The sequence below is a fragment of the Phodopus roborovskii genome, unplaced genomic scaffold, assembly GCF_943737965.1.
Source record: "Phodopus roborovskii unplaced genomic scaffold, PHOROB, whole genome shotgun sequence".
NCBI classification, from domain to species: domain Eukaryota; kingdom Metazoa; phylum Chordata; class Mammalia; order Rodentia; family Cricetidae; genus Phodopus; species Phodopus roborovskii.
The window spans coordinates 16,889,674-16,903,714 of NW_026126541.1; the positions used below are offsets into that span (position 1 = coordinate 16,889,674).

Sequence of the window (14,041 nt, forward strand, 5' to 3'; positions counted from 1 at the left end):
CATTAGTTTGAGTTGCTACTGAAATACTAAAGGAAAATTAAATAAAAGTTTTATGGGGAAAAATAATTTTGCTAAATATAGTAATCTAAGTTGGCAGTTAATCTCATTCAAGGCTTAGAATACATTGTTCCATGGTCTGCTGGCCTCTATGATTTCTTATGAAACGCCTGCTATTATTTGGATTATCTTGGCATTACATGTACTTGGATCCTCTCTGTTGCTTTCAATGGTCATTGTTTGTCCTTTTGTCTGTTTGTAATATGTGGAGTGGAGAGTCTTTACTTGTGTAGTAGGGGCTTTAAATATATCTTTACCATACCTTTCTTGGGATTGTGGAGATGTTTTGTTTCTACTTCATGGAATATATTTTTATGCCTTTTTCTAGATCATAGATATCCAAGTTTTGACCCTATGACATGATGTCATCTACAAGTGTGTTGGGTTGCATGTATAGCTTTCATGTTACAGATGTGTCCTATGGACTTCAGGGTTCACATATCTGATCTTGATTACTAATTTTAAGTATTATTTCATACTTGCATCCTAAATACCTTGATTATTTTATCATAATTTTTGTTTATTACTATTTGAATGTGGTAATGTATCAATATTGTCTTCAAATATTAGTCTTTCTTCCTTATAGCCAGGTTGAGACATCAGTGTAATCAAGGTGATCAAGGTGAGACTAAAAATCAATTTTTTTTAAAACAGGGACATACTCTTTATCTCAGACTGACATTAAATGCAAAATCTTCTTGCTTCAATTATAGATGATTAGCTTCACAAACAGATTGAAATTAGAGAACAAAAATTGGTACCAGTGAGTGGGCTATTACTGAGCGTGTTTTTGGGATATTGTGTAACAGTTGTGAACTTTGGACAGGAATAGTCATTGGATGCTTAAGGTTTAATGGAATATTCTGTGAGAGCTTATAAGAATGTTGAGAGGAATGCAGATGATGGAGGTCTAGCTTATGACATTGCAGAGGGAAGCAGAGTGAAATATTTGAATTAGGAATCTGTGGTTCCTGACCAACTGTGATTTTTAAAAAATCAGCTGTGATTAACAAGTGATCATTACCACTGAAATGAAACTGTTGCTTTACTGGGTTATTGATGCCAATTAGATGGAGCTAAAACATCATCTGTTATTAAGAAGAAATAAGCATTATTGAGGCAAAATCTTGGAAGTATTTACTCAGGGTCATTACACAGAAGCTGTGGTTCAAAGTGGGTCAAAGATGGTAGGTGAACTTGATAATATGTCTTCCAAATGGTACTGGTTCTGGAAATATGAAAGCTGTAAGATTAAGGGGGTCATGAAGAACAGTTGGGTTTAGTATTATGAGAGTCCAGGAGATAACATCAGTGAAGGTGCAAACTCATTTGGAATAGATACCCAGAATAACAGAGGTGTCAAAACTATGGCATAACTACCAAAGATAGAAGCAGGTGTGGAGTGGAACCAGTCAAAGCCTACCAGACAAACTGTGTGATCTGCAGTTGGCAGAGAAGTGAAGTTACCCAACTTTTTTTTTTTTTTTAAATTCAAAATATCATGAGGGAATGCCAGGCATTGAACACTAAATTTTTATTGGTTTTATTGGTTTGGATTTTTTGCTTTGTTTTTGTGCTCTCTTTTATTCATATTGCAATAAAAATATTGAATTTGTTTTGGATTTTTGCAAGAGTTCACAGCTGAGTATTTGGATTTTTTTAAAAGAGACATTAGGTTTTAGAAGAGAACTTGACTTTTTAAAGTGTTGACCATTTTAGAGACCATGGGACTTTTAAAGTTATACTGTGTGTATTTGGGAATAAACCAAGAAAATAAAAATAATGGTTAAAAGATGATATATGTCTGTGTATCAAGTTGACAACGGGTTGGTCACTTCTGCTGTGGTTTTTGTCAACTTTGCACATCTGGCGAGAGGGAACTTCAACTGAGGAATTATCTCCATTGGATTGGGCTGTCTGTGGACATGCCTGTGTGTCATTTTTTTTTTTTTTTTGATTGATTGATTGGTGAATTGGGAGGGCTCAGTCCATTACAAATGGTGTCAACACTGGCTTGGTGGTCCTGTGTTGTATAGCAGGAAAGCAGCAAACCATGAACAGCAAGTCAATAAACAACTTTCTTCTATGGTTGCTGCACTGGTTCTACTTGAGTTCCAGCTCTGGCTTCCCTCAAGGTTGGGCTGTGGTCAGATTGTTTAAGCCAACTAAACGCTTTTCTCACCAAGGTGATTTTGATCAATGTTTTATCATGCTAAACAGATCTAACTGTGACATTCATGATCTTACTCTGTAGTCTAGAGTGTTCATAACCTCAAGATCCACCTGCTTCAGCCTTCTGAGTGCTATGATGTAAGTGAGCAGCCCTTTGCCTTTTTTCAACTGATTCCGAATGTTACTGTATTGAGTCCTTTATTTTTAAGCCCCACCTTCCAGAATTTTCATTTATCTATTGAATTTATTTTAAAATATATTTTATTTTATTTATTTTTTACATTCCAATCCCAATTCCTCCTCCCTCCTTTCCTCACTCTTCCCTACCTCCCATCTGCTTCTCAGAAAGGGTAAGGCCTTTTCTCCCAAGAAGTCTACCTCTCCACTCCCACCCCTATATCCAGGCTTAGCAAGGTATCTTTCCATAAAGAATGGCTTCACTAAGTCATTTTGTGCATTAGAATTATTTGGACCCACTGCCAGTGGCCTCATATATTGTCTCATTCACACCATTGTCACCTATGTTAAGGGAGTCTAGTTTGGTCTTATTCAGGTTCCCCATTTGTCAGACCTGAGTCAATGATCTCTCACCAGCTTGGGTCAGCTGAGTCTGTGGGTTTCCCCTTCATGATCTTCACTCCTTTGATCATATTATTGCTCCTCCCTCATTTTGATTGCATTTCTGTATCTGCTTCCATCTGTTTCAGGAGGAGGGCTCTAGCTTTCTCTGGGGTTGTGGATTGTAGGCTGGGTATCTTGTGCTTTATTTCTGGTGTCCACATATGAGTAAGTACATACTATATTTGTCTTTCTGGTTTTGGGTTACCTCACTCAGGATACTCAGAATATTTTTTTTCTAGTGATATCCACTAGTGCCTGTAAATTTTAGGATGTCATTGTTTCTTACTGCTGAGTGTCTATTCTTTAGTTGAAGGGCATCTAGGTTGTTTCCAAGATCTGGCTATTAAAAATAATGTTGCTATGAACAGAGTTGAGCAAATGTCCTTGTGATGTGAATGTGCCTCCTTTGGGTATATGCCCAACAATGGTATTGCAGGATCTTGAGGTAGGTTAATCTCTAATTTTCTGAGAAATCACAATACTGATTTTAACAGCAGCTGTACAAGTTTGCACTCCCACCAGCAATGAAGGATTGTTACCTTTTTTCTCCACATCCTCTCCAGCGTAAGCTGTTATTGGTGCTTTTGATCTTAGCCATTCTGATTGGTGTAAGATGGAATCTCAGAGTTGTTTTGATTTGTGTTTTCCTAATGACTGAGGATGTTGAACATTTCCATAAGTGTCTTTCTGCCATTTGAGAATTCTTTTAGATCTATACCACATTTTAAAATTGGATTATTTGCTAGTTTGATGTCTAGTTTCTTGAGTTCTTTTTACATTTTGGAAATCAGCCTTCTGGCAGATGTGGGGTTGGTGAAGATCTTCTATTCTTTAGGGAACCATTTTGTTTTGTTGATTGTGCTCTTTGCTTTATAGAAGCTTTTCAGTTTCAGGAGGTCCCATTTATTAATTGTTACTGTCAGTGTCTGTGCTACTGGTGTTTTCTTTAGGACACGGTCTCCTGTGTTTATGTGTTCAAGTGTATTTCTCACTTTCTCTTCTGTGAGTTCCATGTGGATTATATTGAGGTCTTTGATCCATTTCGACTTGAGTTTTGTGCATGTTGATAGATATGGACCTATTGCATTCTTCTGCATGTTGATAGCCAGTTATACCAGCACCACTTGCTGAATATGATTTCTCTTTTTTATTTTATATTTTAGTTTCTTTGTCAAAAATTAGGCATTCCCAGGCATGTGGGTTGATATCAGGGTCTTCCCATTGGTCAACGGTCTCTTTTTATGCCAATACCAAGCTGTTTTCATTACTTTAGCTCTACAGTAGAACTTGAAGTCAGGGATGATGATGCCCCCAGATGATCCTTTATTGTACAGGATTATATTGGCTATCCTGAGTGTTTTGTTTTTCCATATGAATTTGAGTATTGTTCTTTCAAGGTCTATGAAGAATTGTTCTGGGAATTTGATGGAAATTGCATTCAATCTGTAGATTACTTCTGGTAGGATTGTCATTTTTACTATGTTCATCCTACCTATTCAAGAGCATGGGAGATATTTCCATTTTCTGATATCTTCTTTAATTTCTTTTGTTTTTAAAGACTTGAAGTTCTTGTCATACAGCTCTTTCACTTGTTTAGTTAGTGTTACCCCAAGATATTTTATATTACTTGTGGCTATTGTAAAGGGTGATGTTTCTCTGATTTCTTTCTCAGCCCATTTATCATCTGCTATAGGAGGGCTACTGATTTTTTTTGAGTTAATCTTATATCCTGCTACATTATTTATGGTGTTTATTAGTTTTAGGAGTTCCCTGGTAGAATTTTTGGGGTCACTTATATAAACTATCCTATCATCAGCAAATAGCAAGAGTTTGGCTTCTCTTCCAGTTTGTATCCCCTTGATCTCCTTTTGTTTTCTTATTGCTCTAGCTAGAACTTCAAGTCCTATGTTGAATAGATATGGAGAGAGTGGATAGCCTTATCTTGTTTTCAATTTCAGTGGGATCGCTTTGAATTTCTCTCTATTTAGTTGGTTGTTAGCTGTTGGCTACTGGGTTACTGTATTTTGCCTTCATTATGTGTAGCTATGTTCCTTGTATCTATTCTCTTCAAGACCTTTATCATGAAGGGGTGATGAATTTTGTAGAAGGCTTTTTCAGAATCTAAGGAGATGATCACATGTTTTTTTTTCTTTCAGTTTGTTTGTGGATTATAATGATGGATTTTCATATGATGAACCATCCTTGCATCTCTGGGATGAATCCTTCTTGGTCATAGTGGATGATTTTTCTGATGTGTTCTTAGATTTGGTTTGCCAGTATTTTATTGAGTATTTTTTCATCAATGTTCATGAGGAAAATTTGTCTGTAATTCTCTTTCTTAGCTATGTCTTTGTGTGATTTGGGTATCAGGGTAGCCTTGTAAAAAGAGTTTGGCAATGCTCCTTCTGTTTCTATTGTGTGGAATAATTTGAGGTGTATTGGTATTAGTTCTTCTTTGAACATCTGGTAAAATTCAGCACTGAATACATCTGGGCCTGGGCTTTTTTTTTTTTTTTTTTTTTTTTTTTTTTTTTTGTTGGGAGACTATTGATAATTGTTTCTAGTTACTTAGGGGCTATATGTGCACTTAAGTTGTTTATCTGTTCTTGATTTAATTTTGGTATGTGGTACTTATGTAGAAAATTGTTTGACTCCTTAAGGCTTTCCAATTTGGTGGAGTATAAGTTTTGAAGTATTTTGAAGTATTACCTGGTGATTCTCTGGATTTCCTCACTGTCTGTTGTTATGTCCCTCTTTTCATTTCTGATTTTGTTAATTTGTATATTCTCTCTGTCTTTATGTTAGTTTGGATAATATTTTGTTGAATTTCTCAAAGAATCATTCCCATTACACTGTATATATCCCAAGTCTAGTAAAATATTTTCTTCATTGTTTGCATTCTGATAATGTAGCAGATGTTTAATTAGTAATTACCAACTACAAAAGTCAATAAAAATCAAATTTTAATACAAAAAAATCAATTCTTTGTCTCACTGACTCTTTGTATTGTTTGCTTTGTTTCTATTTTATTGATTTCAGCCCTCAATTTGACTATTTCTTGCCATCTACTCCTGGGTGAGTTTGGTTCTTTTTGTTCTGTGCTTTCAGTTCTGTTAATTCACTAGTGTGAGATTTTTCCAGCTTCTTTATGTAGGCACTTAGTGCTATGAACTTCCCTCTTAGCACTGCTTTCATTTTTGTCCCATAAGTTTGGGTATGTTGTGTGGTCATTTTTATGAAATTTTAGGAAGTCTTTAATTTTTTCTTTATATCTTCCTTTACCCGGTGGTGGTTCAGTTGATTATTGTTCAATTTCCATGTCTTGTGGGCTTTCTGAAATTAATGTTGTTGTTGAATTCTAACTTTAAGCTGTGGTGATATGATAGGGTACAGGGGTTTATTCCGTGTGTGTGTGTGTGTGTGTGTGTGTGTGTGTGTGTGTGTGTGTGTGTCTGTTGAGGTTTGCTTTGTTACCAAGTATGTGATCTATTTTTGAGAAGGTTCCATGAAAAGAAAGTATATTCTTTTGTGTTTGGGTGGAATGCTCTATAGATGTCTGTTAAGACCATTTGAACCATACATAATGTCTGTTAGTTCCTTGATTTATCTGTTAAGCTTCTGTCTGGTAGACCTATCCAGTTGTGAGAACAGAGTGTTGAAATATCCCAATATTTTCTCTGGGGCTTGATATTTGATTTAAGCTTTAGTAATGTTTCTTTTACAAATGTAGGAGCCCTTGTGTTTGGGACATAGATGTTCAGAATTGAGACTTCCTCTTGATGGACTTTTCCTGTGATGAATATGAAATGCCCTTCTTTATATTTTTTGATAAATTTTAGTTTTTAATCTCTTTTGTTAGTTATTAGGATAGCTACACCAGCTTGTTTCTTAGGTTCATTTTATTGGAAAAAAATTCCCAACTCATTACTCTGAGGTAATATCTGTCTGTCTGTGACGTTGAGGTGTGTTTCTTGTATGCAGCAGAAGAATTGATTCCATTTTCATATTCAGTCTATTAGCCTGTGTCTTCTTATAGGTGAAATGATACAATTTATATTAATGGATATTAATGATCAGTGATTGCTAGGTCCTGTTATTTTTGTTTTTGTTGTTGGTGATGTCATTGTGTGTTCAATTTTGTTCTTTGGGATTTCCTGTGTCCTTGTTGATGTAGGTGACTTCCTTGTGTTGGCATTTTCCTTCTAGTACTGTCTGTAGGCCTGGGTTTGTGGATAGGCATTGTTTAAACTTGGTTTTACCATGGAATATCTTGTTTTCTCCATCTATGGTTATTGAAAGCTTTTCTGGGTAGTCTGGGTTGGCATCTGTGGTTCCTTAGTGTTTGCATAATATGTAACCAAGACTTTATGGCTTTCCTTGTTTCTGCTGAGAAGTCAGATATAATTCTGATAGGTCTGCTTTTATATGCTTCCTGGCCTTTTTCCTTTGCAGCTCTTAATAATCTTTATTTATTGTTTTGATTATTATGTGGTGAAGGGACTTTTTCTTTTCCTCTTTCTTTCTCCCTTTCTTTCTTTCTTTCTTTCTTTCTTTCTTTCTTTCTTTCTTCTTTCTTTCTCATTTTCTTTTTTGTCTAGTCTATTTGGTATTTTGTAAGCCTCTTGTATTTTAATAGGCATATCCTTCAGGTTGGGAAAGTTTTCTTCTATGATTTTGTTCAATATATTTTCTGTGCCTTTGAGTTGGACTTCTTCTTCTAATATCCCTATTATTCTTAGGTTCAGTCTTGTCATGGTATCCCAGATTTCCTGTATACTTTGTGTTAAGGATTTGTTGGATTTAAAATTCTCTTTGACAGATGAATCTATTTCTTCTGTTGTATCTTCAATTCCTGAAATTCTCTCTTCTATCTCTTGTATTCTCTTGTTTATGCTTGCACTTGTGGTTTCTGATTATTTACCCAGATTTTCCATTTCTAGAAATCCCTTGGTTTGTGTTTTCTTTGTTGTCTCTATTTCAGATTTCAAGTCTTGAATAGTTTCCTTCACTTGTTTAATTGCTTTTTCTTGGTTTTCTTTAAGGGATTTGTTGATATCTTCCATTTTTTTTTGTTTGTCTTTTCCTCCTTTTTTAAAGGGAATTTTTAATTTTCTCTTTAAGGGCCTCAATAATCCTCATAAAGTTATTTTTTTAGGTCCTCTTCTATTTCATCTGAGTTGAAATGTTCTAGTGGTGTAGTGTTGCTCTTTATATTGTTGAGTGTGTTCTTCCCTTGGTGCGTTTACATCTCTTCCTATAATTGGTATAGGTGGAGCTTCTGCTTCAGGAGGTCTCTCTTCTCCAATTGGTATAGTTGGGAGCTGTGGCTCTATTGACCACTCCTTCAGGTGAACACTCCTCCTGGTAGATGTGGGCCCAAGGCTCAGGCTCACACCTTGAGGTGCAGGTGGGTCTACAGCTCCAATGGACGCACCTCCTACTGGAGGAGTAGGTGGGGCTGAGGGCCCTGTGGGGTATCTCCAACCCAGAAATGGCAGTGGATGCTGACTGGGACACAGGTGATCTTTCTCAGATGAATTTCTTGTGATAGTTTCTGGAAGCTATTGCTGGAAACTGATGCTGTCATCTCACCAGGTGGTAGCTCCTTTCTCCTGGACCTGAGGCTCAGGCCTCTCTCTGACACTGCTCAGGGCCTGAAACTCGGGCCTCCCTCTGAGGCTGCTTCTGGGCTGATGGTTCAGGCCTGGAATTTATTTTTATTTTCCATTGTATTCCTAATTTATATTCAAGTGTTTTCCTGTGTTTCTCAAAGGTCACTGATCCTTCTTGAAAACCAGTTTTTGGAGTTATTTATCAAATATTTTATTGATATTAATATATTTTGAAGCAGTTAATAGAGTTAAGGACTTTTGGTGGAATCACATTGCTTATTAATTTTTCATATTTCTTGAGTTTTTATGTTGGGAATTGCACATCTGTTAATATTGATAGGTCTTTAACTTTCGATCATAATTCTTCTTCTGGCATGACCTTCTCTTGAACAATTCTTTGTGTGTGTGTGTGTGTGTGTGTGTGTGCGCGCGCGTGCGCACGCGCGCACGCGTGCGTGCACGTGCACCTGTGTACATGCACCAGGGTCAATATAATTAAAGATTGTGTTGAATTTGCTATATAGATGAGGCTGACTTAATCTTCCTGTCTTTACCTGCTGGAATTATGGGTATGTGCTACCATAGTCAGCTGTATTGAGCTTAATTCTAATTGGATCATGTATTTGTAGTTTTCCTGTGACTTCTGGGACATATTTGTTGGGTTCTGATTGTATGTATAGTTTTGGAACCTTAGTTACCTACTTTTTTTTGTATGGCTCAGGTTAAGTGTGGTCTACCTGATAGCTATTTTATAAACAAATATGAGGTTTTTGTATTATTCCTTTAGACTTGTTATAACTGTGTAATTTGATAAACATTGTTAGTGACCTATGCTAGTATCTTTTGTACCTGGAGAAATTGCACTATTTGTGTCTAGCTTTTTCCTCATAGTTTGCACCTCCTTGGAGAGCAGTGTCAGCTGTAGGCTTCTGTCTCTCATTTCTTTATTATCTACCTAAATCTTAGCAGATTAAATTGTAAACAGTATTAGTGCAATTTCTATCATTTGGAATGTATATAAACATCATAGCATCAACTTTTTGTGTTAAATATCTTAAGCTTGGTCTTTAGTACCATTTTGGAAAGTAATAACCAAAGTAATTTGAAAAATTTAAAAGAAAATCAGTTCTAGATATAGTAAAAACAAAGCAAAATGACTCCCCCAACAAAAAGAAACTCAATAAAAGCTATTAAAATAACATCTACAATACTAATGACTCCAGAAAAGAAATTAGAAAGGAAAACACTTTAAGTTACTTATATTAATGAAAATATAATTAAATATAAGAAGAGAAAATGGATGAAAACAAGGACAGAATAAATACTGAAGTTAAGTAAACAATAGATGTAACTAGATAAAGATTTGCAAAAATAGTGAGAGGAAACAAAGCAAATATAAAGCAATCAAATACAGAAAAAGAAAAGAAAAAATATCAAAACAAGCTCGAGGTTCTTTTTTCTTTCCCCCAAGGAAGTGGGGAATATCATCTCATCTACTTCAAATGTTCTTTCCTTCCTTCCTTCCTTCCTTCCTTCCTTCCTTCGTTCCTTCCTTCCTTCCTTTCTAATTACCAAATATGGGGCTGTAGGAGGACAGTGTAATATGTTTCTTCTCAGAACCAGGCAAACTTATTTTCCAGAACCGTGTTATATGTGCTGCCTTTGCTTCCAGGGGTGCTGCATAATTTTATGATATAGACTTCCAGTCTCTGTAGTAGAGGAGGAGAGCCCAGCACAAGGGATTGTATTTAGAATTTGGGTAATGTCTGCCACTATCTCCGATAAGATTGTGGTGAAGATTCAATGAAATAATCTAAAACGTAGATAACTTAAACTTAAATAATTAGCCATTTTATATAAATACTTTGATTCAAAATGTAAAGAAATTAGTAATTTAGGTAATCTTAAAAACTTAAGTGGGTCTTTGACTTAATTCATTCTCTGTGTATAAGTCTCTCAAAATCTGAGATTAGTTATTTCTGTCAATTAGCTAATTTTATTGCCTATTTACATAAATTGGTACAAATACAGTTAGGCATAAATAATACATCATTTCCAATGACCTCTTATTTTATCTAAGAACTAGAAAGGACTATTTTCAAATCTGGCTAATATTTGTGGCCACATATCCCAATTTGCATTGGGTTGAGTTTCTATTTATAGATGGGATATTCTTTGGTGCAGGGTCTAATAAAAGCCTGCTTGTCCTGAACAATACCCCCCTTCATGCCATGTTTTGGCCTGTATTTTCTGGTAGGTATTTTTGGCCACTGCTTAAGAGAACTCTTTCTGATTGATATACTTACTGTGGGCAGTTTTTTACCCCATTTGTAATCATAGCATCAACAGTGTCAGAGGTTCTTTTTAGTTTTTTTTTTTCCATAAAATCTTTTGATTAGCTATGAAAAACTTGTAAGTTTCTAGAGTTGCTATTCAGATTGTTCTGGATACTATCATTTTTTCCTATTAGATTCAGACAAATTATATTTTATTTGACAAAACTGAACAAGTAACGTTCATACATTATGGTGTATGGAATGTGTTTCCTAATGGTTGGGAAGCTTTCTATATGGATGCTTTTTGAGGAAGACTGGTTTCTGGAGGGTATATAATGGCACAAAACCACCCTGAGGTACAAAAGCAATGACTGCCACTAATGAAGAAAAAAAATAGCAGGGGAGAGGCTTTAGTGACTCGAGCTCTCTGTCTTACTTCAGAGGCTCACAAATGTTTCTGAATGACAAAATGATTTCCTAGTCAGATTGAAGCTATGTTCCCCAGTAATACATGAAAAATAGCAGGAGAGTCCTTGATCAGGTAACCCTCAGAATGGCAGTCCTAACTTAGACTGAATGGTCTGGCTGGAAAGTAAATTGAAAATAAGCCAAATATTTAGAATATTTTTCCTGGTCCTAAGGCAGAAGGTAGAGGAAGCTAATTTTATAGTTCTTATTTTCAAAGTTGTTTTATTATTCCTTCATCTTTCGGGAGAATGGCAGATGATGTTTAGAAAAGGCCCCCAAAAGTAAATAAATCTTGGAAGTGAGCTAAGAAGGAAAAATGTTTGATTGGAGTCTTTAGTTAGGCCAGAGAGGGCTAAGTAACAAAATTGCCAAAAAAAAAAAAAAAAAAAAAAAAAAAAAGGGGAAACAAAAAGGAAACTTAAAGGATTCAGTATGGAGCTAAAGAGCTAAAGAACCCCTGGGTACTACTTCTCTTATCTTTTCAGTTTGATAAAAAAAAGGGCTGGTAATTTATAAATTCTGTCACATTGGGAGAAAAAACCCTTTTATGTAAATATACTTTTTGTTTTGTTTTTACTGTCTGTCTCTTTTCTGTTTTGTAGACATTGTCCGGAGTGATGTTGCCTTGGATAAGCAGAAAGGCTGTAAGATTGCCCAGCACCCTGACATTATGCTGGAGCTCCAGAGAGAGAAGGCAGCTCAGATGCATCTGGTCCTTCTGAAGGAGCAGTTCTCCAATACTTACAGTAATCTCATATTAACAGGTAATAGAACCTTAGAGCATTATTATTATTGATGACCTCTGTCAGGTAGCAAGTTAATGTTTGGGAGATAAAAGTGTGATATCTGATGAGTCCGCAGCTGCCTGTCTTTATCCATTGCATTTTAATTGTAATGACTCTTCTCTTCCTGTAACAAATATTTCTTGAAGTCTGTAATAGTTTTGGTTCAAAGTTATGGATGATTCTCTCTTTTTTTCAAATGACAGAACCAATGGGAAATTAATAAAGTCTTATGAAAATACAGCTTTCTAAATGTGTGCCAATAGGTTTGAGAGGATTACTAAATTTGGTATCTTTTAAAGAAGTAGCTATTTTCTTCTTTCTGCTTATGCCCTTTCTATGAACTCAGTAAATACAAAAATGAAGTGTAAAATAGGTAATGATATTGAGGCAGGATTGAGAATAATATTCTATTCCTGATAGTGTCTAGAAGTATCTGGGGGATTTGATTTTCTTTTTAAGCATAAAGAGATTTCAGGCTAAACTGTACTTGTCACATCCTTGGTTCTAGAAATAAATATGAGTTAGAGCTGCAAAGGAAAATGGCATTTTGCAGGACTGCCTAGAAACTTTTCTGGTAAAGAACATGCAAGTTGCATATTTTGTTAGGCTTTGTAAAGATTTTTGCATAAACTCTAATGTCAGAGTCCTTTAGGGCAAGACAAACTAAGAACGGTCTCAGTTGCCTTCACTTTCTCAGGAGCATCTAAGGGTAGACTTGATGACTGATTTGAATGAACTTTTAACAAGTGAAAAGTATGTGCTTTCTTTTGTTTATGAATGGTTAAGGATGAAAAGAGATGGGGTATCTGACAGTATGAACATCTCATATTTATTTTCCTGAACTCTAAGTTAGGAAAATTTTAACTTTTTTTATATGCTTCCTGGCATTTCACCAGGAATTGCTTGCTGAGTGGCAACCAAATTGTTTTGCTTTTAAAAAAGCACAAGACTTTTCCAACTTTTCATTTTGTACCTGGTGGAAAACCCAGCAGCATGAGATGAAAGCCAGATTTAAATGTGGCTTTGGTGAGCAGAGATGAGGGTTATGGATTCCATAAGTATAGGCTGTGTTTGCTCTTCGATAGGTCATTAAGGAGGGAAAACTTAAAAATGATTTATGGCCAATGCATGTATTTCCCTAAATTGGTTAATAAGACTGAGTTTAAGTTTAGATGTTTGAAAAGAACATAGATTTTTTTTTTCTCTAGGTTTGCCCAGTTTATCCCAAAATGTGCATACATATACATATTTATCTTTTTCCAATTTAGTGATTAAAATGAAATATTTTTCTTCCCCCTTATTCTAATAATTTTAAAATTGTATTAGTGGGGTCATACCCTGTGTTCTTTATTATGGCACACAAAAGACTTTAGGGTAATTCTAACCCTAAATTGTGGATTCAGAGTATAGCTCAAAGGCATATTATCTTTGAAAACACTAGTGTTCTATTGAGTTCAATGGAATCTTTCTAATTCTCAGTAACATAATCCTTTTGGATGTTTATTCACAGTTCAAACTGTTGGAATCAACATTGTCAACTTTTACCCTGACAACTTGCTTACTTTCCTCTAAACAAACTTACCCTAGAGAAGAGCCTCTTTCCTGCTCTTACTTCTCCCAAGCTGCTTCAAAGCAACCTCAGGCATTCTCCACATTTTTCACTCATATGCCTTTGTACAGAGGTGGTACCTTGCAGCAGACAGAGCGTTTGCTGTGCCCTCGTTTGTTTACATGAAAGTTCAAAAGGTTTCAGTTCCAGGTGTTTGGGAGAGATGGAGTCATTTCGGTTTAGTACCAATGGTAAAACTATTTTAATGTCCTTTAACTAAGTCTTTGATTTTACACACTGTGGTTTTCTAATTGTTATGAAGTTTAATCCTTGATTTCTTGTATAAATCTTGAGAACATGGTCTCCAGACAGCTAAACATAATATTTAAACATAACTAAACTAAGTTTTGTAAATATTTCCCTTTTCAGTGATGAATGTACGTTGGTAAGGAGGGTGAAGTTGAAGGGGCAGAGACCACTCAAATGAATTGACTTTCTTTA

General features: G+C 35.5%; 1 protein-coding gene across 1 annotated transcript in view; it reads left to right on the forward strand.

Annotated features, from left to right (window-relative positions):
* Positions 1 to 14,041, forward strand: part of Hpse2 (heparanase 2 (inactive)) — a 566,168-nt gene that overhangs the window by 61,390 nt on the left and 490,737 nt on the right. The window contains exon 3 of the mRNA XM_051199909.1: positions 11,809 to 11,970. Within this exon, the coding sequence (XP_051055866.1) occupies positions 11,809 to 11,970 (162 nt within the window). The remainder of the gene's footprint in view (positions 1 to 11,808; positions 11,971 to 14,041) is intronic.